Raw genomic sequence first — 24,849 nt, forward strand, 5'->3', positions numbered from 1 at the left:
GTGACTCACCCGACCGATTATTTATGGACCAATTATAATGGATCCTATGCACAGTATATTTTGTAAAGCACATGGGCATTTTACGTGACTGGTAGCACCACTTTGGAAAGTTGGAAATGTATATTTGTTTTTGTTTTTTGTCTTTTTCTTTTCCCTTTTCCTGTCTGAGTGTTTTTGTTTCTCATGTTCTGAAAAACCATAAAATAAAATATTGAAAAAAGAAAAAAAAATTGCACGTTAACCCATAGTCTCTTGGCTAGGCCATCATGTTGTCAATGTCAAAGGTTCTTTGTTATGTTTTGGGATTTTTATGTGAAGTAACCCTGTAACACTGTGTCAAATGTTTCTGTTGTGATTTATGTTACGTGTTATGTTTATGTATGTTTTATATGAGGCAACTGTGTACTTACTGTCTGTGCCCATGACAAATTTCCCCTCCGAGACAATAAAGTTGAACCTAACATAATTATGCATAATAACTTTCATTTTCAGTTTCTTTGAACCTAGGGTTGCCAACTTCTTGAAATGGAAATAAGGAAGGGGGTCAGTCAGTACTAGTAGTGGACTATAGGACGAATCAGCGTGACGTCACTTGCCACCCAGAAATGCGGAACCCCGCGGCAGTTATTAGTATGAGTTGTGCCAAACAAACGTTAATATCTCAAAAACTATACATCACATCGCTTATATTTTGACATTCTGAGTGAGAGCAGAAGTAGCTCAAGAGTTTGATGTATAATATAAAGCATGTCATGTTATACAGTAGTTGTGTGAATTGTCGCAGTTTTTAAAATGTAAACAGGGTCAGCCGGCTAGAGTCAGTTTCTCGCTCAATACAAATAGCCTTTCACTCTTTCCACTGCATTGCTTCTCCAATACGGGACAAAACGCGTCCCGTATCAGCTCAATACGGAACACGTATTTTTGTTTACAAATACGGGACGATTCCGTATTTTAACGGACGGTTGGCAACCCTACTTGAACCCTAAAAATGTTTAAGTTCCTCCTTTTTCTACCACTTCTCTCTATCTCGCTCCTGCCCTCGCACCACCTCCACACACACACACTCGCCCATGCCAACCAACTCAAGAAACAACAAGACAAGCACTTTTCAGAAAATCTTTGTAAAATATATTTTGGTCCAAAAGCTGATTTGCAAAAATACAAGATGTGCAATCATCAAGTTCATGAGGCATACAGAGTAACATGTATTCTGCCTTTTCCAGTGTGTTGGAATGCTATTTGACAACTCATCACTTTTCTTTTTAAGGCTAATTGCATAAAGCTGCTGAAATGTAGTGTTATTTCCTAAAAGTTGATAACAAATACCCAGGTTAGAACTATGGAATCTTCTCAAATGTCATTACAACACACAGACAAATGGATCTACCCGCTAGGTCTATTGCGATTTTCTTCTTCTTCTTCTTCCTATAACTTATGTCATTCACAATGATTCATATAGCACACGTTGCTCGTTGCGATGCAGAAAAACACTTGAGCGTTCCCAAATGTTCAAAGGAACTCTGTGTAGAAAGATGGCGGCCGGGGGCCCCGGGTTTCGGAAGTGCTTTGATGTCAGTTTACACACCAAACTCCCCCGTAGACACGCGTCTACATCGTTCGTCAAAAAGCCAACGCAGATTCGTTCTCAGGTTGGCCACCGGGGGCGCTCACTCACTCCGCTCACATATACAGGGGTTGGCGAAAATGTTCACAGGCCCAGATTTGATACTCGTTTCAATCTCACACCGATACCGTTTCAACTGATAGGGCTTTACTCTACCTTTACTGGCAAATCGAGAGCTTGGGGGGGAGGGGGGGACGCCATTTCATCCGCTGAAATACTTATTTGTCTTTGATTGAACTAGTCTGGTCACAATAGAGCCCAAATGTGATTGTATTCAAAAGTGCAAACCCCCCACTACAAAATGCTTTGATTCCACACATTTGGCACGCCAAACACTCAAAATGGCCTGTTTCAACATGTACTGTACATGAGCTTGTCTCTTAAGTCTAGTGCCTAGACTAACATTAAGCCTAGTGCCTAGACTAACATTAAGTCTAGTGCCTAGACTAACATTAAGTCTAGTGCCGAGACTAACATTAAGTCTAGTGCCTAGACTAACATTAAGTCTAGTGCCTAGACTAACATTAAGTCTAGTGCCTAGACTAACATTAAGTCCAGTGCCTAGACTAACATTAAGTCTAGTGCCGAGACTAACATTAAGTCCAGTGCCTAGACTAACATCAAGTCCAGTGCCTAGACTAACATTAAGTCCAGTGCCTAGACTAACATTAAGTCCAGTGCCTAGACTAACATTAAGTCTAGTGCCGAGACTAACATTAAGTCTAGTGCCTAGACTAACATTAAGTCTAGTGCCTAGACTAACATTAAGTCTAGTGCCGAGACTAACATTAAGTCTAGTGCCGAGACTAACATTATGTCTAGTGCCTAGACTAACATTAGGTCTAGTGCCGAGACTAACATTAAGTCTAGTGCCGAGACTAACATGAGTTTGCAATGCCCGTCTCCATCAAAGATGATTCTGGGATTAAGATTAGTTCATGCCTGTGGAACCAGAGCAAGCTGACCGAAAGAAATCCCCAAATAATGATATTTGACACAGATCAGCAGCGGTCTGTTTCCAATTCCAAGTACCCTTTTGTTCCAAAGTTAGTCAGTTAGAGTGCTTAATATCGATAAGAAATACACCTTAAATCTTAAAAATAAATATATGCGTCAGTAGTAGTACATAACATTGCAACTATGGAAGTAGTCTTGTCTCAGATCACCAAAGTTGAATCTGTGTGTGTGTGTGTGCATTACTTTCTTCTTCTGGTCAAATGGTAACATGGAATTTCAGAGAACAAGAGCAAAAATAAGGAAGGAAACCTTTTGAAATAGCAGTTGGATGGCGGGATGTTTTGACCAACTGATGGAAAAGTGGTGTTACGCAAAGATATTTGAGATAAATTCGCGAAACCGTTTGGCGTACTGCTCGGGATGGACTGTGGAGATTTCGGCACCAGCCTGGGAGAGACACAGGGAAGGAGGGGGGGGGACACGGGGAGAGAGCAGAGAGAGAGAGAGAGAGAAGAGATGGTTACAAAGTGGATCGTAGGGATGTCACAATATATCGTCCCACGATATATTGTGACATCAAAACGTGACAATATGTTATCGTTGAGATGAAATCTCAGATCGCGAGAAAAAGAAGCTGAACATGGTGGCACTGATCTGCATCTGATTGCATGCTCGCTCTCCTTTTCATTGCTTTGTTTGAACAGACGAGGGACGTTACAGACACGGAGGATGAAAATGGTGAAATGACTCAAATTAGCGTGGAGGATGCCCCCTCAACTTACAAATCGATCGCAAAAAATAGTGTTAAAATATCGTATCGTATCGTTAGCGTGAACCCAATATCGTGTATCGTATCGTGAACTGAGTGTATCGTGACACCCCTAGTGGATCGGCATCAGCTGTGTACACCACATGTTTCATGACACGGCGCGATGTGGGAGCAAACACGAAAAGCTGGCCTGACACGCAGGTACAACTGAACGTTCTGACACGCAGGTACAACTGAACGTTCTGACACGCAGGTACAACTGAATGTTCTGACACGCAGGTACAACTGAATGTTCTGACACGCAGGTACAGATGAACGTTCTGACACGCAGGTACAACTGAATGTTCTGACACGCAGGTACAGATGAACGTTCTGACACGCAGGTAGACCTGAACGTTCTGAGCAGCTGATGGCGGACCAGTCAACTCTTCCCTTACTTCCTTGCGTTACTCACCCCGTGCTTGACAGTTTTCGCTGCGTGAGCGGCTTTCTTCTTGGTGTCGTACTGAGTGAGGACGTCAATCAGGCCCATGAAGTAGACCTCCCTCTGAGGGGCTCCTGAGAAGAAAGGCAAGAGAGGAATCAGGGTAATTTTACTAGGTATTCAACCTTTTTCCTGGACTTTGATGTTTCCTATGATTCTCAGTGGTAGCCGGTTGTTGACTTCCTGTTTAAAAAACAATTCGCTAGCAAGGAGGTGCGCATTAGCCAGCCGTAGATGATATCCGTCGCTGGAAGCTTGCTGACGTCAACGTTGGGTCTGACCACATGAGACTAGGTGTGCGTCGCTGTCAAAGAGCTATAATTGTGGTACTGTATGGGCTTATTTTAGCAGCAATGGCTAAAAATAGTATGCGGTTGCATAGCGGCCGCTTTTATTTTGAAGGCTAAACATCCAAACCGGAACTTATACTTGGTCATTGAACGAAGCTTTTTAGCGCTCTCTCTCTTTCAAGATTCAAGATATCGTCACTCCGTTGTACAATTATGCACGTGTGACATTCTTGTGCTGGGGGGCCCCATTACAAGACATAGGTAGGTACAAAGTCACAACAATTATTAGGATTATTTTCAGTCTCTTTCGCTATGAACGGTCCTGGGCGGAAACAGGCAACCGGCAGCTGGAAACAGGGAGGGAGGGTGTCATGTAAGCGCCCACTGTCTCACCAGGAAACTCGTGAATAGGCACCGACGACCCCTCACACACTAACCGCCCATAGCAAAAGTCCACCCTCATTAAATGGATATAATGGAAACGTTAACATCCTCTTCTGAAAAACCTGGATGATGATGATACTCCGGCTCAAGTGAGGAAACATGGAGGTGTGCCAAATATAATATCATGTGACATTGAAGAGAAACACTTCCTGTCTCCACTCTTTTACGATGTCTGCTAAGCTGTAAATACATGGCTAGATTTACAATTGTCTTGTGTGTTTTGCTGTAAGTATCCTGCGCTTTCTTCAACAGCATTTTCACAGTGCCCCATTTTGTATGGCAGCTGCATTGCTTCTGTGATCAATTACAATCTGAAATAAACCTGAGATAAAATACTGGTACTGGTATACTACCAGTCAAAGGTTTGGACACACCTGTTTTTCATTCTACACAACACTTCAAACCAACATAGGTAGATGGATTAGATCAAATGGAATGGAAATAAAATAAAATAAAATAAAACAAAACAAAACAAAACAAAACACATACATACATACAGATATACCTGTGGTAGTCAGGGCTTAGACAAATAAATACAGTAGTTGATTCCCATTTATGAATTTCTTTCAAAAGCCTTTTCATCAAGGCAAAGTGCGGCTACTCTAAAGAATCTAAAATAGAAGAGTTCTGATTTGTTGAACACTTTTTTGGTCACTGTGTTGTTCTTAGCTACACACTTCTCGAGTCTAGGATGAGGGTCGATTTCTTGGCCTGAACCCGAGCGCGTTACCTGGGACACTCCCGACCGCGTACACGTCCACGTAAGGGTCGAACTCCCCGGGCCCCAGGGGTTTGCAGGAGGACATGTAGCCGGCGATGCCCTCGGGGGAGGTGCCGTAGGAGCCCACCGTCACGGCCAGGCCGTTCTCCGTCTCCAGGTCTTCCTCGTTGGGAGGCTCCTCGCGCTCCTCCTCCTCCTCGCGCTCGGCCCGGCCCACGTCGTGGATGCCCAGCAGCAGGCTGTAGTCCATGATCTTCAGCTTCACGAGGAACTGGGGGAAGGAAACGGAGAGAGAAAATGACTACGAGGCTCATCAAGAGTTATGGTATACTGTAAGAGGGAGACAGGTAATAAAATGATGCTATTAAAAAGAAGATTGCCAGAAGCTGAAAATTGCTGGCCAGGCAATGGGCATCTGTTATCGAGATATGATGCTGTGATTAATGTGTCTTATACAGTGTTGGGGGTAACTCATTATAAAAGTAACATATTACATGTAATACTTTTACCAGTAACTCAGTAATATAACTTATTACTTATAGGATTTCAGTAATATTATACCAGTTACTTTGTCAAGTAACTCAAGTTACAAATTGAGTTACATTTGATAAAATCAAAGCACATATTTAAAAAAATATACAATCATTTCCTAATCAAACTGTGTGTTTTTATGCAAATAGCCACTATAGATGACGATAACAGGAAAAGCGGTTGAAATTATTTTTAGGAATGGTTCCGGGGCGGCGATGTCATTCTGCTGCTGCTGCTGTTTTGGTAAAAGTAATGGAAAAGTAGTCTCATAAGTAATGAGTTACTCTACACAGAAAGTAATATTGTAAAGTAACATATTACTTTTAAATGAAAGTAACTAGTAATATGTAGTGTATTACATTTTGAAAGTAACTTGCCCAACACTGGTCTTATAGGTGTGTGCTAATAACCTACTTTACTTGCCTTGGTGAAATAGATTTAGGAGCAATGCAATGCAAAAATCACCTCCAGCCTCCTAATGGCAAAAGATGTTAAAGGGACAGCTCACCCTAAAATCCAAAATACATATATTCCCTCTCACCTGTAGTGCTATTTATCCATCTATATCGTTTTGTGTTAGTTGCCTGAGTTTTGGCGATATCGACCACAGAGTTTCTGCCTTCTCTCCAACACAATGGAACTGGATGGCACTCGGCTTGTGGTGCTCAAAGTGCCAAAGAAATACATTTGAAAAACTCAACAGCAATGTCTCTTTCCAGAAATCATGACCCCGTTACTCAAGATAATCCACAGACCTCGTTATGAGCAGTTTCATGGAGGAACTATTTTCTTTTGACCGAACTACACCCACTAGCTGCTAGCTAGTTCCTACATGAGACTGCAAAAGAAAATAGTTCTCAGTGGTTCTCAAGCTTTTTACCACCTCAGACATTACCACCATATGAAAGTATAAGAGGGAGGGAGGCCCCCGCATACCACAGGTCGGGGACCCCTGCCTTATATTATACTGATCTTAAAGACCCCCTAAAGTCATGCTTTCGAGATGTAATGTATATAAAATACTCTACTTTGAATAATAAATTGTGTCTGATGGTTCCCCCCACAAAAAAAGTTTAATTATCTTGTTAAAATCCTTAAGATGACTGCCCCTCCTTCTCTCTCATTTAAAAATCTAAAAGCAACCAATCAGGGTGATCTAGAACCTAATTAGCCAATCACAGCATACAACATGGGCTTTCAACACATTCTCACTCCCAACTTGTGACAAAGTGACGACAAGAAGGGTTCCTGATCGGTCTGCAGTATATGACGACGAGTCGGGAGTGAGAATGGGTTGGGTAGTGTCCTCTAGTAAGAGAGTGGCGTCAGCGGAGGACCAAAATGCAAGAATCATTAGCCAATCAACAGCCAGGAATGGGTCTCGCGCTACTTTTGCATGCTAAAATAAAGCCGATAATGTACAATTTGATTCAGTTCAAGGGATGAAAAACCCTTTCAAAGTACAACACTGTCTATTTTGATGCAACTCGACAGTGCTGCTTTTTTTTACTGAAGAGTTCCACTTTCTACTTCCTGGAAAAAAAACTGGTCCATTGGAGTGAATGGAGATGTCGGAACTCTTCTATTATACGGCTCTGGGGTTGGGGCTTTAACTGCTGAATACTGGACAGTGATTGGCTCCAGGATTCGTGATGTCACGAATCTTGCTTGTTGAAAACCGCCTCTTCAGTGAGCTCAGAGAAACTTCACACTTTCAGCAGACGATTGTGAAAGCAGCTTTATAGTGTTGAACTCTGCACAGACATCATTCAGCACAGTGAAGCTCAGACATCTAACTGAAGGAACAGATTTTTGATTTCAGGGGGTCTTTAACACATTGACTGCCAGCCGTTTTCTTTTTGCTGTAGGTAGCTTCTGCCAGGCCGTTTTTTGAGGATTCTGGCTCATTTTAAAAGAGCCGAGGATTCTTTTCTGCTTGGAGTTTGTGAACACAAAGTTCACAAAAGTACTAATAGAATGTGTGCTTTCTCTGTCTAAAAGAGTTAGTTTGTAGAGTTAGTAGTTATGTAGATATTAGCCGTTGAGTACAGCATGGTTTCAGCTGTCTGAGAGTGAAAGCTGAGATAATCGCAGTTTTGTGAAATTCAATTAAACAGGCAGAACAGTCACTTTAACCATTTATTTTTGGCATCAGTGAGAGATCAGACATCCAAACAATATAGTTCCGAACGCCCTCTCCTTCAACTCCTCCCTCCGTGGGCGTGTCTAGTGGCTTTCAGCCTGCGTTTGTCACAAGCGAGTGCTCTGCTGCTGCTGCTGCGAGTTCACAGCCTCCCTCCCTGGCAGCGAGTTTGAGCAGCCTCCCTCCCTGGCAGCGAGTTTGAGCAGCCTCCCTCCCTGGCAGCGAGTGTGGATAGGGCTCACTCGTCTCTTGGGTTTGAGAGCCCCGATTATGCAAATTTGCAATCCCCCGTGTGCTGCTGCTGGCGCGGCCCGAGAGCGGCGAGTCTGGTGACTGATGACTGTAAAATCGGCAAGCCATTTCCTTGAGAATGGAGGAAGCAGCCGCGGGAGGCGGCTGCTTTTGGTTGACTTTCTCTCTGTCGGGAGGGCACCATCGCCACCTAGCTGGTCGGTAAAATAGATTATACACATTCAATACTTCCAATATCTCCATAGGAGACGCGGGGGGCATTGATCCACGTAGCACCGTCAAAAAAATATATATATATTTTTTGACGACTCAACTCGTCGTTGGCAGTGAACAGCTGGATTGTGTTTGACGACTCAACTCGTTGTTGGCAGTGAACGTGTTAAAGTCCTTCTTCATTCTCCCACTCAATCCATCTCTATGTATTTAGTAGTAGTAGTACTGTAAGTAATAGGGATGTCAATTTTCGGTTAATTTCACTTTCGATTAACCGACGCTAATAATCGATTAACCTATCGGTTAATTCATAATTTTTTAATATAAAAAAAAAAAAAAAAAAAAAAAAAAAAAAAAAAAAAATTTTGGTCTATTTACTCAATGAGCTCATGCCCAAACAAGGCGTGTCTATTTAGATGCTGAAATGTTAATGCTTTTTGTGTTAGAATTATGCCTTTATTTTTTGTTGGCTTTGCTGAAATTTATAAGTTTATTGCCACATTTTGATCAGGTAATCATTCCAAAATCATTCTGGCTCTTATATGGATGACAAGTTGTCATCCATTTCAGCATCTAAATAGACACGCCTTGTTTGGGCATGAGCTCATTGAGTAAATAGACAAACAAAAAAAAAAAACAAAAAAAAAAATTTTTTTTTTTTTTTTTAATATTAACTGATAGACCGACAGCAATAACCGAACAACGACGTTAGCGACGGTTAATCGATTAACGGTTAACCGTTGACATCCCTAGTAAGTAACAAGGCAAGCACTTTTCAGAAAGGCTAATTGCATAAAGCTACTGAAATGTAGTGTTACTTATTTTCTAACATTTATACAAATACCCAGATTATCACTCTCCATTGCCATGACAACACACAGACAAATTAATCTACATGCTAGATCTATTGTTATTTATTTCAATATTTTAGCACAATCTTAGCTCTCTGGGTGTGTGTGCTAATATCCTAAATGACTTGCCTCTGTGAAATTGGTTGGGGAATAATACCACGCTGATCACAAATCAATATTTTCCCTCCTAAATTGCAAAATGGCAACACAGGAGTGCTGCGTCAAACATGTGGAGAACGTCAATGCTGCCGCTTTGTGGCGGAGGTTTGTAACAGCAGCGGGAGGATTGTTACGGTCAAAGACGTCACCCACCTCCACATCTCTGTTGAGCTTCTCCATGAACTTCTCCTTCTGCTCCTCGGTCACATACACCTTCTGCATGTTGTTCCTGAAGTCCATGTCCTTGAAGGTGGGAAGCTCTTTCCCCTTTAGGTATAAAATAGATCTTTAGCTGTTGGTGTGATATTTAGGACTGAGCAACTAGCCAAATAGTGAAGTGGTCAAAATGACTAACTGAATAAAATGGGACGTTAGTCAAGATGTTTCTTTTACCCTTTCTTTGTCACTTGCTTCACGAGACACCAGAGAGCCCTGCAAGAACAACAGGTTAGAAATATTTTGACAGAAAATGTTTTTGCCAACAATTAAACAGCTGCCCAGATAAAGAATCAAGCATGGTGGTGGTCTGTGAAAGCAACAGCTATAAACTAACAGGTGCCTCATTGACAGTGTTGGGGAAACTACAAAAACAAATTACTACTAAAAAATCTAAACACTTGAACTAAACCATCGGGAGTCAGGAATCTCATACTGTTATACGGAGGTCCAACTGAAGTACTGACACAGAGTAAAGTGTAGGTGTGTTTGATTTAGGGACTAGGGCAGCAAGACTCAGGCAGCAAGACTCAGGCAGCAAGACTCAGGCAGCAAGATGGTGTGTTTTAAGGAGAGGATAGGGAACATTTGTTGAGGTGGAATCGGGAAAAGGCTACAGTCCTAGGGGGAATTCATAGTATCGATGGCAGACATCTTGGTTGCAACCATGGCAAATGAGCTGTGGCATTGCGCCATATTGTATGGCAAAAAAAGTCATGAGAATCCTATGAGTATGTAGTTTGTAATTAACTACATGACCCAAAGTAGTTCACTATCGGAAAAAGCTATTGAGATTTGAATTAGGGCTGCACGATTTATCGTATTTTCATCGTCATCGCGATATGAAAATGCGTGATGAACACATCGCAAAAGTCACGTGTTATCGAAAAGAAAAAAAGATATATATATATATATTTTTTTTTTACAGTGCACATGAACGCAACATGTAAGATACTGGCTGAATAAGTGTCCAAATGTTCATGTCATTCTGGCCAATACTCCACTTCTGTTATAACATTTCAGTCTGGAATATGGAATATCTTTCAATAATCGTTATGACTAAAAGGCTAAAAGTAATCTCATGTGTAAGAAATTACTGTTCTACATTGAAGTAAAAATGTAAATAATTAACTTGTTGGTTTTGGATTTTTTTTTTAGCTTCAAGAGTGCATTTTTGTTCGTATGACCCTCAACACAGGCTTTGAGAATCCCGTGCCACTTACTGATACGTATGCTTAAATTAACACACTCGTATTGCAAAATGAATTTAGGCCCTCACTGTAATACTTCAGAAGTTGAATTTGAAGTTCAGCATTAATACATTTGTCATTTTTTGTCTTAGATTTACCTTTGTGTGTTATTGCAATATAAAACGACATAATTGAGAATCGATTCTAGATTCTGGAATCGAGAATCGTTGGAATCGAGAATCGATTCTGGAATCGGATCGTGACCCCAGGAATCGGAATCGGAATCGGATCGGATCGTGGCTTAGCCGGATCGGAGCACCCCTACCCATTAATATTTTTATTTATTTATCGCAGGTCATATCGTCATCGCAATATTGAACAGTGTTATCGCACATCGCAGCTTTTCCTCATATCGTGCAGCCCTAATTTGAATGTAGTTAAACCACCACTCAACTACTGCAAAATTCTTGTTAAACTAGTAATTGAAGTACATGTAGTTAACGACTCCCCGACACTGCAGTGCTCATTGATGCCTCTCTTGACTTCCTCCGGCGTGCTGTGAACCAGTGATGAGAAGTGGGATGTGAGAATAAAGAAGGGTCCGTTTTGGACGCACGCGGTTCCTTCCTCACCTTCAGGTCGTACTTCCTGTGCACCACCAGTCTGTGGCTGAACATGTTCCTCATGACGATCAGGTAGGTCTCCTCGCTCTCCACGCTCACCCGGTACATACCCAGGAACTGCGGCAGCAGGGTGCTGCCGTGACACTTCACTATGTGCTGCGGGGGAGAAGCGTTGTTAGGATTATTATGATTAAGGCTTGATGTGCTGCTGAAAACGCAGTGTTTACCACAGGATTTGCAGAGATTGTAGTGGGTGGACCTCGCACCCACTAGGGGGGGTCCCAATATACAGATCCTTTCTAAAAAAATGTGAATATCATGGAAATACCACGGATGACCGTGGGCTTCAGCGGATTGTCAAGCAAAGACGATTCAAAAATTTGTAAGTACCGTAATTTCCGCACTATAAGCCGCACCGGAGTATAAGCCGCAGCAGCAAAATTGCCTGTTTGTTACATATATAAGCCGCACCGGACTATAAGCCGCAGGTGTTTTAATGTTTTTTTTTTTTTTTTTTTTTTTTTTTTATTGTGTTTTAATGTTTAATTACCATATGTAAGGGTTCATGCACAGAGGGGATTGTCGGGAAAGAGATGGCTGTTTGAGGAAGCTCCCATTTATTAACATTTCAACAAAACAACATAACACAACACCACCTGTGTTTTTTTTTACAGTGCACACAGTGTCCGCGGTGTGGTGAAAAGAGGGCAAGAGAGGAAATTAAAACAGAAGTGGATTTATAGTTAGAAAGAGTGCTAAAAAAGAGAGATTTTTTTTTTTTTTTTTTTGAAAAAATCCATAGATAAGCCGCACCGTTATATAAGCCACAGGGCCAAAAAACGGGGAAAAAGCCGCGGCTTATAGTCCGAAATTTACGGTAACTGCTGATTTTCTTCACACTATAATAATTTCTTGAAATACTGTTTTGGGGGTTTTCTGGAACTGTAGGCCAAAATTATGAAAAATTAAACAAATAAAGTCTAGAAATATTTCACGTTGTGTGTAATGAATCTATAATCTATGAAAGTTTCACTTTTTGAAAAGAATTATGGAAAAAAAACTGATATTCACATTTTTTGTAAAGGATCTGTATATTCTGTATAGACGGTTTTAACTTGACAACAAAAACATTCTAAATTGAACCCCCGCTCACTACCTGTTGCAGTGTTTGCTATGGACATTAAAGAAAAAAAAACATTCAAGTGCAGGACTGACCATTCCGTGAAAACCGTCTATAGGCCTACAGCTGAGCAGCGAAAACAAAAGTAACGATGTCGAGTGAATATGTGTGAAAAATATGAGAGAAAAAGGAAGTGCTGTGGGGTTGCGCTCTGGTGAAAACCGTCTATAGACGGTTTTCACCAGAGCGCAACCCCACAGCACTTCCTTTTTCTCAGCATTCGGCAAACTGCAGAAATATTCACTCGACATCGTTACTTTTGTTTTCGCCGCTCAGCTGTATAGACGGTTTTCACGGAATGGTCAGTCCTGCACTTGAATGTTTTTTTTTCTTTTATGTCCATAGCAAACACTGCAACAGGAAGTGAGCGGGGGGTTCAATTTAGAATGTTTTTGTTGTCAAGTTAAAACCGTCTAGAAAAAGGAAGTGCTGTGGGGTTGCGCTCTGGTGAAAACCGTCTATACAGGTCACTATGTTAGAATACCGCTTGCTACAATGGCCCATCTATACCAAAATCACTTCCAGGGGGGAACTCAAGTACAAAGTAACATTTGCTTTGTAGGCATAAACAGTCAAATTAAATAAAAAGGGAATTTCCTAACTGATTGGAATGATGTTCAGCCAAGAAGACAATACTTACAAACCCTAAAGTAGGGCTTTGCAGTTAACTAGCTGAAATGAATGTGGCAGTCAAAATCTGTTTGTGGTGGTGGTCAAAATCAATTTGTGGTGTACTGCTACAAATAGATCAATGTATGAGAAATAAGATCCATGTAAATATGCAAAAGAGAAAAAGTCATATTAGCCTATGACAACGAATACACACAGGCCCAAGAGTAAACATTTCCGGTTTATAATAAACTGTATGTAAAACGCCTCTTTCTCCCCTGTTTGAAGAAGAACACTGAAGAACTCCGTTATACCCCTAGAGCCAATTACTGTGTGTATATCCAGGTTAGGCATTTAGCCCTGCTCACCACTCACTGTAACAATCTATTAAAATAGACACTCACTTCAGGGTGTCCTCATTCAGCGTCCCCTTAAACACACTGGACACGATGCTAGCGTTCAAATGCTTTGTGTGAAGGAACATTCTTTTCTACAATCGATTTTCAAAACCTATTCCTTATTCTGCATCGGTGTTTTGGTGCGGAGCAAACAAAAATGACAATTTATAAGTTTTAGCGGGCTATCGCACAATTATGAGATTTAAAGGAGAATTTCGGTTTTTACACCACGGTCCTCATTTCCAGGTTAAAATATGATGTTTTACTCACCGAAATAGTTTGGCTTCATTCGGATGCCCACGGAAGATTTTGAGCTCCGAGTAGTCTCCTCAAACAGGCTATAACGAGAGCCTGCGGCCAGCGTGGGGCATGATGGACGGGAGTGCACGCGCTCTCTAAATTACACTTTTTCTGTCAGATCACGGTTCATTATGGTTGTAAATATAATTATTTAGCTAATAGCTAGAAGCTAAGCTAACAACAACACCGCAGTCAGCGTTGATCTGCCCCGGATGGGGTTACAGTGCGTATCTTCCCCCTTCTGTGGTTTCTCTGAAGAAGGTTTCACAGAGGGGGAAGATGGGCACTGTAACCCCATCCGGGGCAGATCAACGCTGACTGCTGTGTTGCTGTTAGCTTAGCTTCTAGCTATTAGCTAAATAATTATATTTACAACCATAATGAACCGTGATCTGACAGAAAAAGTGTCATTTAAGCCCAATTTATGCTTTGTCTGCCGACACTTTTGAAACGGTCGCCGACAGAAATGAGGACTTGAGTCGACACGGTCAAGTGTCGGCGAGCCGCGTCTGCTACCTGGTGAAATGTCTAGTGTCGCTGACTACGTCACATAATGTCGCGCAAGTCTGATTGGCTATATAGACGGGCACGCGCGACTTCCTTGTTTTAGTTTTCGCTGAAATGAAATTAATGAACGTGTCCCCGGTATTTTTATCAGCATGTCCTTGATGTATGACTTCGTGAAAATCACAAAGAACACCGTGACCAACTTCCCAGAGAGAGAGGAGGTGATTGTGTGGTTGTGTGTCGTTATATTATATGCGGCTGCAGTTACATCTTGCCTCCGACATGGGTTCACTGACAGCATTCCCTCTCTTGGCTGTCTGCACTAGTTCTCTGCCTCCCTCTGTCTATAGCGTCACGTGACCGTTGAGCCGCGGAGAGAAGCATAAATGCAGCAACATGAGCGACACTTTATTTCTCGTCTGCGACCATGTGCTGAGCGACACTTTCTAATAAGTATAAATTAAGCTTTAGAGAGCGCGTGCACTCCCGTCCATCATGCCCCACGCTGGCCGCAGGCTCTCGTTATAGCCTGTTTGAGGAGACTACTCGGAGCTCAAAATCTTCCGTGGGCATCCGAATGAAGCCAAACTATTTCGGTGAGTGAAACATCATATTTTAACCTGGAAATGAGGACCGTGGTGTAAAAAACCGAAATTCTCCTTTAAAAAAAATGTCTCAAATTTGGATAACATTCTTTTTAGCTTGACACTCTGTAATCACATCCCACCCAACAAGCAGCAAACTGTAAATGTCTCTGAAGGAACCGACCCAAAGAACAATGTGGTCATTCAGTGCCAAGTGAGTCGACAAACCCGCTCAAACAGAGCTGCCATTTTTCTCATCTCCCTCGCAGTTTTATGTAGGCTACAGAACCACAGGCTACACATTCCAGGCCGAGCTCAAGGAAACCAGAAAGTTTGCTTTCGCTGGTTTGCCAGCTTTGAAGTGAGTCTGAATCTCAGGGTGTCCATGCGACTCTGCTATACCAGTGCAGGCGAAGCCTTCCAGGCCTGGCAACATTAAGAATGCTTAACATTAAGAACACTCAGTCATCTAAACTCGAGGTGAATCTATTGCAGCTCACTTTCATCATACGTGCAAACTTCAGGCCACCGAGAAAGAATGAAAACAAAAAATCTACTATAGATACTAGGGGTGTCAAGATTAATCATATAATCGATGCATCGCGATGCGGACGTGTGAATCGAATCGTTGACAGATGAATCGTTGAATCGTTTATGTTTAAATTTCTGTTGACATTCAGATTTTAAAGCACTTTCTAAGTAAAACAGGGACTTGATATTTATCTGACTGCTTGTATTAATTGATGAAAAAGTAGCCATGTGCAGTAATAATATAGAAAATTGAGGATTTGATACTTGGAGTTGCAATACTTTGAGCTGTATCGAGATGCATCATGGAATCGAATCTAAGACAGATGAATCGTAATCGAATCGAATTGTGAGGCCAGTGAAGATTCACAGCCCTAGTAGATACAGTCAATGTCTCGTCATAGATGCTGGGGTAGCTGGCTGGGGGGCGTGGTGGTCAGTCAGGGTGGGGTAAATCCTCCCGTTCTCCCCATTCAGCACAGTTAGCATTTAGCTGCTAGCCCAGCCCAGGCAGACGCGATCGGTGATTCAACCGCCGCAGTAAACGCACATCTGAACAGACGTCTATGTACCTGCTCTAGAATCCCCAATCGTGTAGCGTAGAGCCACAGCAACGTCCTTTGGTGAGTCAGCCTATTGAGATATATGTTTGTTTATTTTTTACCCCACTCGCGCGCCAGCCGTACTAACATTTTGCGGGCGTTCCCACACAGACCGACTGTATCTATGAACCAAGATGTGTTGATATGAAAACGCGAATATCTATGTCAAACTACCAATGATATGATAGAATATTTGTTTTCTTTTCCTCTACACCTACCCTATGTCCTATGGCTCTGTTATGGAAAGAGCAATGGAACCTAGGATAAATTTAAGTTATTGTGTAATTTCAGTGTAATTTCCCATTATCATCCAATGCCGAACAGTCGGCGCTAAGCTAATGTAAACGACACTGGTTTGATCCCCGCAGGGTTTTGCTTAGAGGTCAGGGTCAGATAGAGAACAGCAGCCCTGGAGCTGCTTGGGATTTGCTCAAGGACACGTTAGCGGGGCAGGAGCTTCGCCGTCCTCTGGTTGAGCAGCCGTCTCTCCCTCACTCCCTGCTGTCCCCCAGCTAGCAGCGGGATCTAAAAATACTCTTATTTGGGTCGTATCCCCTCACCTGCCTGAGAAGAGACGAGGGCTTTCCTCCAGAGGAAGCGGTCGTGTCAAGATCTCCACAACAAAAACCCTCCTGGGCTACAAACAAAGGTTACCGAGACAACAAGAAGTGCCGGATGGTTCAAACACACCACGACTACCAAGATAGGCCACAGAACACGGAGACGGGGGAGAAGGATCCGAGGTGCCCATGGGTGGGTTTAATAATAGCTTGGGTTGCACTACATGATCTGTTAGAGATAGATGGCAGTTAATCGTCATTCCCGTCACTTAATATCCCTGAATGAAATGTATGTTACTCTCTGTTAGAGAATGAAATTCCACAGCCAAAAGGTAAACAGTGAACCACTTGAAGAAACCAGTTGAAATGAAATGATGGACCCAGGAGCCAGGAGTCAGAAGAAGTCGTCTGATATTTGACATAGATCTTGGCCAAGAGATGCACGCTTGTATATTCACGGATGGATACACAGGCTTACATACATTGAACAGAAAGTCAAAGATACTTATAGGACACACATCAGATGACATGTCTTGACGCACACTTGAAGGCTACTCTGTAGACTCAACCTATCTGTTATTCTGGCCCTGTAGAGAGCACCGTGGCAAGGTGACAGGGCACAGTGTGCGATAGAGAGGAGCTGCCAAATGTAAGGTACAAGTTATCTAAATACGTCTGTCTGTGTATGTACACAGGTTATCCAAATATGATGTGTATCTGTGTATGTACACAGGTCATCTAAATATGAAGTATGTCTGTGTCATAACTATATGTAACTAAAATGGAAATGTATATGAATATATTAATAACTAGTGATTGTCCAAATAAAGGCTAATGTGATGTACATTTTCTCTATCACTCTCTCTGCAGCTTGTTGTCAAATGATTTTCCGGTTTAGATTAAACTTCATTTAATTGATTACCGATATAAACATACAATACGTTTTAAACATTTTTTATCCGATTTTTATCCCCCGTTAGTGCTCATTTTAATTTATCTATCCTGGTTGCTGCTCCACCCTCTGTCGATCTGGGGAGAGCCGAAACTGGCTCCATGCTTCCTCCGAGACATGGGCAGTGTAGCCAGCCGCTTCTTTTCGCCTGACAGGGGAAGCTTCACCGGTAGGACATAGCACATGGGAGGATCACGCTATTCCAACGAGTTCCCCCTCCCTCCGAACAGGCGCCCCGAACGACCAGAGGAGGCACCACTTCAGCGACCAGGATATTGCGTGTGTTGGTGAGGGGTTCCTATATGAAGGAAACCCCCAGGGGGCACGGGGAGAACATGCAAACTCCACACAGAAAGGCCCTTTTAGGAAGCCTGATCCTTGTAAGCCCTGCTTGGCTCTGCTGTGGGAAAACGTCAGCAGGGTGCTGTGCTGCTAATGCGTTTCAACGTTAACCATACCTGGTGGTACTCGGACAGGATGCTGTGCATGTCCGCAACGTCCTCGCTGGAGATCTGCTTGACAACCAGTGTGCGGTCGTAGGAGTTGAGCAGCAGACCTTCTCCCTGGACGTCTGCGCTCCTCACCGGGGGGCTGCGGGTCAACGACACCTGGGGAAGTGGGAGAGACCCGGGAGCACAAAGGTTAGGGTTGGGATCACTCAGCGTGGGCTGTCTAAGAGCATTCACCTTATGTAGCCCCGCCCACTTGACCGATTGTGTCACAACTTCCTGTTCAAAACGCCGGCTGTTTACCTGCTCAAACTAGTCTGACTCACCTGGTCAAATCTAGTTTGACTCACATATGAGTCCGACTAGGTTTATGAGTCACAGGAAGTGTCAACACAATCAGAACTTGCGATTGTGTTTCCACTTCCTGTTAGTCTCTCAAGCCAGACTGTCTCTTCTACATACGGTGATTATTATAGAAATGGGCGACATCAGGTGCAGGGTCTCATGGAGAAGGTCATACACAAACTGATTAGACCAGCCAGAATAGAGCTGGATTTGAGTATTTCTCCATCAAAACATTATGATATTCGCATACTGATTTTTGCATCAGTACGTCACATACACACCTGGTAGTCCAGATCCTCGATACCAAACCGCTCTCTCAGATTTCGGAACACCTGAGGACAGTATTCTTTGAACTTGAAATGTCCCGGAAGATTTTCTCTGCAATGGGAGAGGAGGTGGGGAAGGGAGATGAGAGGTGAGAGGGTGCTGGCTGGTTGGTGGTTACATTTGCTGTGAACACGCACACATCGCTCTCATATACACTTAAAGGGATACGCCAGCATTTTGGGAGATTCGCCTAATTTTCCATATTGCCGTTCACTCTGCGTGTAGTACAAACAGCGGTACAGCCCTCACTGCTAATAGCTTAGCCCTACAATGGCAGTCTGTGGGATAGCTGCCTATCTCCGTTCAGTCGCCCAAAAGACACATTCCAACAGCACCAGAAACACTCACATGTACATGTTGTGACTTGTGTTCTCGGCACGCGATGAAATAAGAATCCAAAGTTACGGGAAACGGTGCTTTTCCAAGTACCGTAAATTCCGGACTATAAGCCGCGGCTTTTTTCCCGTTTTTTGGCCCCTGCGGCTTATATAACGGTGCGTCTTATCTATGGATTTTTTCAGAAAAAAAAAAAAAAAAAAAAAAATCTCTCTTTTTTAGCACTCTTTCTAACTATAAATCCACTTCTGTTTTAATTTCCTCTCTTGCCCTCTTTTCACCACACCGCGGACACTGTGTGCACTGTAAAAATAAACAACGGTGGTGTTGTGTTATGTTGTTTTGTTGAAATGTTACGGTAATACGGTAAATGGGAGCTTCCTCAAACAGCCATCTCTTTCCCGACAATCCCCTCTGTGCGTGACCACTTACATATGGTAATTACGGTAAGCAAACGGCCACAAGCCCATCAACTCCCTCCCCCGACTACCAGGAGAAAATCACAAACTTCGGCGAATTCACACAAAGGAAGATCAAGGAATATTCCATCGAACCGGAGCAGATCATAAATATGGATGAAGTGCCTTTGACGTTCGACCTGCCACTCACTCGGACTGTTAACAAGAAGCGCCCTGGAGGATTCTTTCACCAAAAAAAAGCTTTGCTCGTTCTCGACAGCATGAGAACGAGCAGTAGATGATCATGAGGTGGTTTTTCAGACGTGTCGATATAGCAGTTTATCGCAAAAGTGTAATGGAAACACATTTTTCGCATTTGCACGTCATGTGACCCATATTATCCCTTGGAAAAGGAGCGGAAAATAAGTTTGGTAAGTAAGGTTCGATAGCCGTGTCAAAACCTCCGCAGCAAGTGGAAAACTTTGAAGCAACGCTACCTAGCAGAAAGACGAGTGTTGTGCAAAAGCGTAGCCGGGCAAATTAGATAATGTTTAATGGCAGAAATCGGTCCATGGTGACAGCAGGCTGCCTGTGTGCGCGCATTTGGCACAGCGGCGAGATGAGAGGATGAAAAGCACACACTGGTGCGGTGGTGCTGTCTGAAGTGAATACAGTGACTGTGAGTAGGCTAATACATTGCACACGTTTCAGGTGCAATTATAGAACCAAATCAGCCTTTTCCCCCCTCCATCTCTAAATCGGACCAGTTGTAGGCTATTAGGCTACCTTTTTTCCTCTGCCTGTCGCGCTGACTGCATTCACGCAGCCAGCAACATTTTGCGACTCATTTTCTTTTGAATTGATAATCAGGCTTGTTTATATGCATTGTAACTTCATGTTGGGATTTCCATTGACCATTGGTTGGATTTGAGCATGCAGGGGACGGGATATGGGGCAGATCCCCGTGCGTAATCACTGTGGCAGCTGCTGCAACGGGGAATCACTCAAACGCAACTTCAATGGAAACGCCTACAAGTCGCAATTGTACATTGTCGAAGTTGTAGAAATATCGCAATTCTTTTGCGAAAAACTGTAATGGAAACACAGCTATAGATGAAGAGGAGTTCGTTGGTTTTGAGTGACAATGAAGGAGAGAGGAGAGTGGTTGACGAACCCACCCTGAACCTGTTCGTTTCCGACACTGAAGATGAGGACTTTGGTGGTTTCAGTACGCAGGAAGAAGCGGAAGACGAGCATTAGTGACTTGACTTCTCTGGTTACAGGTTTGCTGCACATATAGCCTATTGTTGTGTGATTTTGTCTGGGGATTAGTGACCTGACTTTTGTTTTGTTTTGTTGAAATGTTAATAAATGGGAGCTTCCCCAAACAGCCATCGCTTTCCCGACATTCCTCTCTGTGCACGAACCCTTTCATATGGTAATTAAACATCAAAACACCCGCGGCTTATAGACCGGTGCGGCTTATAGAAGAAAAAAATAGTCAATTTTGGTCCCGCGGCTTATACACCGGTGCGTCTTATAGTCCGGAATTTACGGTAAATCCACACACCGACTACTAACAAAGAATAACCGAACTAACGGCCACATTCCACTGAGTCCGTGTTCGGTCCGTCTGCGCTGCGGTACGGCTTCGGAGCCGATACGTTTCCACTCTAATCAATGTGTCAACTCCCACCTACTCCGCTGCGTTGCGTGTCTACTCCGTCCCAGCTCCGACGATCCGGAGCTCTCCGAATCAGATACGCAAGGCTTCTATTTTTCACGGATGTCGGAGCAAAGCTGCAGCAAGTTGGGCGGAGCCAGGCATGGAGTCAACAGGGCAGAGGTGTTTACAGCGTTCAACATCAAGCCAGAGGACAAACATGTATGAGGAAAAGTTAATCATTGAAGTGGAAAACCACAAAATAATATATGACACGACACATCCTCTTTACAAGGACAACACCAAGCAAGCCCACCCCTCCTCTGCTTCTCCAGTTGGGAACAATGATCTTCTGCCTGTTTGTTGTTGTATTTATCCCACATACAAATTGTCTCGCTCGATTTCACCGCGAGAACTTGTCGGTCTCGTCACTCCAGCTGTCTGGCGGAGCGGAGCCGTGACGTGCTCTGCACGCAGCCGGTTAGTGTTGGCGGAGCACAGAGCATGTAGCAAAACCGGAGCACAGCCGCAACGCAACGCAAATGCAACCAGTGGGATTCCCCAGTAAGAGTAACCAAAGTCAGCGCATGCGCCTCTCATGGCAAACGAGGAAATAACTTTGGTTGCTCTTAGTTCGGTTACTCTTTGTTAGTTCTCGGTGTGTTGACTTACTCAACACAGCTCTACGGTCTACCACAGACCTTCGGAATTTGTCATATATATTTTTTAATCTTGAGGAAGTTAGAGCCATTGCACCGAGATTAACTTATCAGGCATGGGTTTCCCAAAAAGCATCTAAATCCACTAAAATAATATTTGTTTCATATTTATACTGCTTTTGGTATACTCCGTTCGGTTCAACGAAACCTAAACTGCTGCACTCAAGACTTTTTTTTATATCCATACTTGTTGAAAAGGTGGTTGTTGACTTTGATCTTGGTGTTGGCTTTGAAGTCATCAGGCAACAGCATGACAGGAACAGGCACCTGGTTCAGGTCGTTGATCTGCAGTAAGAACAATCACAATGTGGATCCAAGTTAAGACTGTGTCGCAAGGTACAGTAGTATTCACAACCCCACATGAAGCTGTAACATTACAGTACCACTGTTTGTTTGAGTACAGTATCACCAAACATGACTGATACGCCTGAGTAGCCTACTACAGATGATGTGGATGTAGCAGGCTGTACTTGCTAGCTATGCTTACAGCTGCTAGCTGGATTTACTTGGTTGTGGCTACACACACACACACACACACACACACACACACACACACACACACACAGCAATGCATTAGCATCACGTTAGCTCGCTGCAACGTTAGCTTTCAACGACTCACCGAGTGATTCACGCCCCACATAAACACACTCTGGACAGGGTCGCTGGCACGAAACACTTTCACCTTCTGCTGCACAAAATGCTTCTTTTTCGTTTTCGTCTTGGGGGCTAGTATCACCATTGGGCTGGAGATGGCCCCCGAGTTGCCCACGGAAGCCATGACTGACAAGACGGGCTTTTCGTTCAGCGGCGGAGCTGGCGTTGGCGGTGACACTTCCTGATGGCTACCGTTAACACAGTTAGCTAAAACGGTTAGCTAACGTCTAATCTCTCTCGCGCTGCACTTCTCCACAGCGAGTCACACAGCAACACGCGAACCAAAGGTCACCTGTCTGTCTCGCTCCGATGTGTCTGTCTCCTCCAACTGTGTTATATTTGCACCGGTTTTCTAAGACCCATTGGACGTTAGTAAAAGCGTGATCAATCATTAGTTAACCTCATCCATGCGTGACTACAGACAGCTACAAACGGTGACAGTCCACCACCGCCCCCTCGAGCCCACCTGTGTTATTATCCGTTAATATCAACAACGTGGTGAGTTGGCGATTGACAGGTGACAGGCCAAAGAGACTCGATACTTCTGCGTCAGGTGACCTCAGATGGGTGGATACTTGGGAGGTGTTGCGTTCACGTGCACGTCAGAAGTCGGTACTGTATTCCTGTCCTAGAACATTATTATGTACTCAGCGATGTTTGGCAACGCTGGGCTGGCTAGCGGCTGCAAATGAAACTTTTAATTTAAAATGTGTTGTGTAGTTTCATGCGATGTACTTTGAGGGTTGAGAAATCTTTCCCGAGTTTCTTGAATGGGCATTTCATTGCATTATTCCCATTATTCCTAAAGTGAGCACAGAATTCCAACTTTCCGATAAGTCGGGAACGTATCATTACATTATCTCTATATATGACTGCTCTGGCTCTGGTTCACATGAAGTAGATCAGATTGGGATAAGTGTCAGTTACTTAAATAAATAAACCCTAACCCGGCCTCATAAATAATAATTAGGCCTATAGGTGACTTTGAAAACATCTCTCATGACTGAGTTTCAAACTCATTGTAATGTTGGGCAAACTTTACATACACAAAAATAATTTTTTAGATGTCATGGCCAATTATTCAATACTCCAAATACATCTCTTATAGCCTACTACTAATGTTGGGGTGGAAACAAGAGGCACATACAATGTTCACACTGATATAATCTCCTATTGATTAATTCATTCATTCATTCAATCTTGCTATCTTTTTTGGTAAAATTTTCAAGTAATCTTTATATAATTGCAATTAATGCAATGATACATTCTTTACTGTTATATCGAAAATTCATTTAATTGTGTACATTTGTCTTGTTTGTTCGGTACCTACAGTATAAAAATAAATCCTGTTGCAATGCACTGTAAAAAAATAAAATAAAGCCTGCTTCCACAATGAGCATCCCTTATGAAGCAGCCCAGCCCAGCCAGCAAGACAGAATGAGTGAAAGATCTTCTAGTGCCTACAGACCTATCTGTCTGTGCAAGAAAAGTATGCATGGAAATTATTTGCCGATACACCACCATTATATTGTCCTATGTCCAATGTCGAACCACTTCAACCTTGACCCAGGGAATCCGAGTCATTATCTCATTAAACGATCTGCATCCGATAATAGGCTATTCTTGATTTATACATCTAATTGTGCAGTGAATATGCTTTGTCTTTCAGTATGATGATTGTGCAGTCTTAATTGGATAATTGAATGTATAAGCAGGAGCCATAGTAACTGCTCCATGCACAGAACAGAATCTCCAAGAATAGCAAATGCAACCCACCCTAGATAGAGAAGTAGGACATGTGTGTCGGTGGTGTGATTGTACAAAGGATCATCATGCTTCCCCCTTCATTTTCTGCAAGACCTTCATTTCAAAATGTCTTATGCATCATGGACACATTGGATATTCTATGCTGTTACCTTGGAAACAGGCATGTATTGGGTCCCTGTGTGGAAAGGCTGGAGAAAATTATCCATGCCCCTAGTAATGGCAAGCAAAAGCAGCACGACACTAATGTGCCTATTAATGTCTGTTTCACAGCTGCCTGATGTGACTGTGGCTGATGCATAAAGGGACTCTCACAGGCACAGCAAGTGGATGTGAACACGAAGCTTCGAAAACCAAGGCTATATATACAAATCACTGCTGCTCAAACCTTTCACCAATAGGTGATGATGCAGTATTTCATTTTTCTCAACAGCAATACAGTGCCCAAGGCTTCAGAATGACTGTGCAGGAATGTTAACACACACAGAGAGAGAGAGAGAGAGA

The 24,849-nt window shown here is 43.0% G+C and overlaps 1 protein-coding gene across 3 annotated transcripts; it reads right to left on the bottom strand.

Annotated features, from left to right (window-relative positions):
• Window positions 1-1,120: 1,120 nt before the first annotated feature.
• pip4k2ca (phosphatidylinositol-5-phosphate 4-kinase, type II, gamma a) lies at window positions 1,121-23,137 on the bottom strand. 3 transcript variants are annotated; one of them, XM_083656842.1, is made up of 10 exons: window positions 23,048-23,137; window positions 22,115-22,212; window positions 18,766-18,862; window positions 18,149-18,298; window positions 11,480-11,626; window positions 9,835-9,873; window positions 9,595-9,708; window positions 5,302-5,563; window positions 3,808-3,911; window positions 1,121-3,031 (listed from the first exon to the last, which is right to left on the bottom strand). In XM_083656842.1, exons 2-10 carry the CDS (start codon window positions 22,177-22,179, stop codon window positions 2,951-2,953), a joined length of 1,059 nt encoding a protein of 352 aa, XP_083512968.1. In that variant the 5' UTR covers window positions 22,180-22,212; window positions 23,048-23,137; the 3' UTR covers window positions 1,121-2,950. The 3 variants fall into 3 exon arrangements, with proteins under 3 accessions (XP_083512968.1, XP_083512967.1, XP_083512966.1); XM_083656841.1 differs by lacking the exon at window positions 23,048-23,137 and adding an exon at window positions 22,874-23,034; XM_083656840.1 differs by lacking the exon at window positions 23,048-23,137 and adding an exon at window positions 22,547-23,034.
• Window positions 23,138-24,849: the final 1,712 nt, after the last annotated feature.

This window comes from Poromitra crassiceps (genome assembly GCF_964638095.1).
Source record: "Poromitra crassiceps genome assembly, chromosome: 20".
Lineage (NCBI taxonomy): Eukaryota > Metazoa > Chordata > Actinopteri > Beryciformes > Melamphaidae > Poromitra > Poromitra crassiceps.

What these genes read in the sequence shown, in the direction of transcription:
- pip4k2ca (XM_083656840.1), bottom strand. Translation starts at nt 22,705, where the DNA reads ATGGCTTCCGTGGGCAACTCGGGGGCCATCTCCAGCCCAATGGTGATA. An exon ending in TGTGGGGCGTGAATCACTCG is followed by an intron (nt 22,213 to 22,546) that starts GTGAGTCGTTGA and finishes TTCTTACTGCAG; the next exon opens with ATCAACGACCTGAACCAGGT. An exon ending in ACAGGAAGTACGACCTGAAG is followed by an intron (nt 9,874 to 11,479) that starts GTGAGGAAGGAA and finishes TTGTTCTTGCAG; the next exon opens with GGCTCTCTGGTGTCTCGTGA.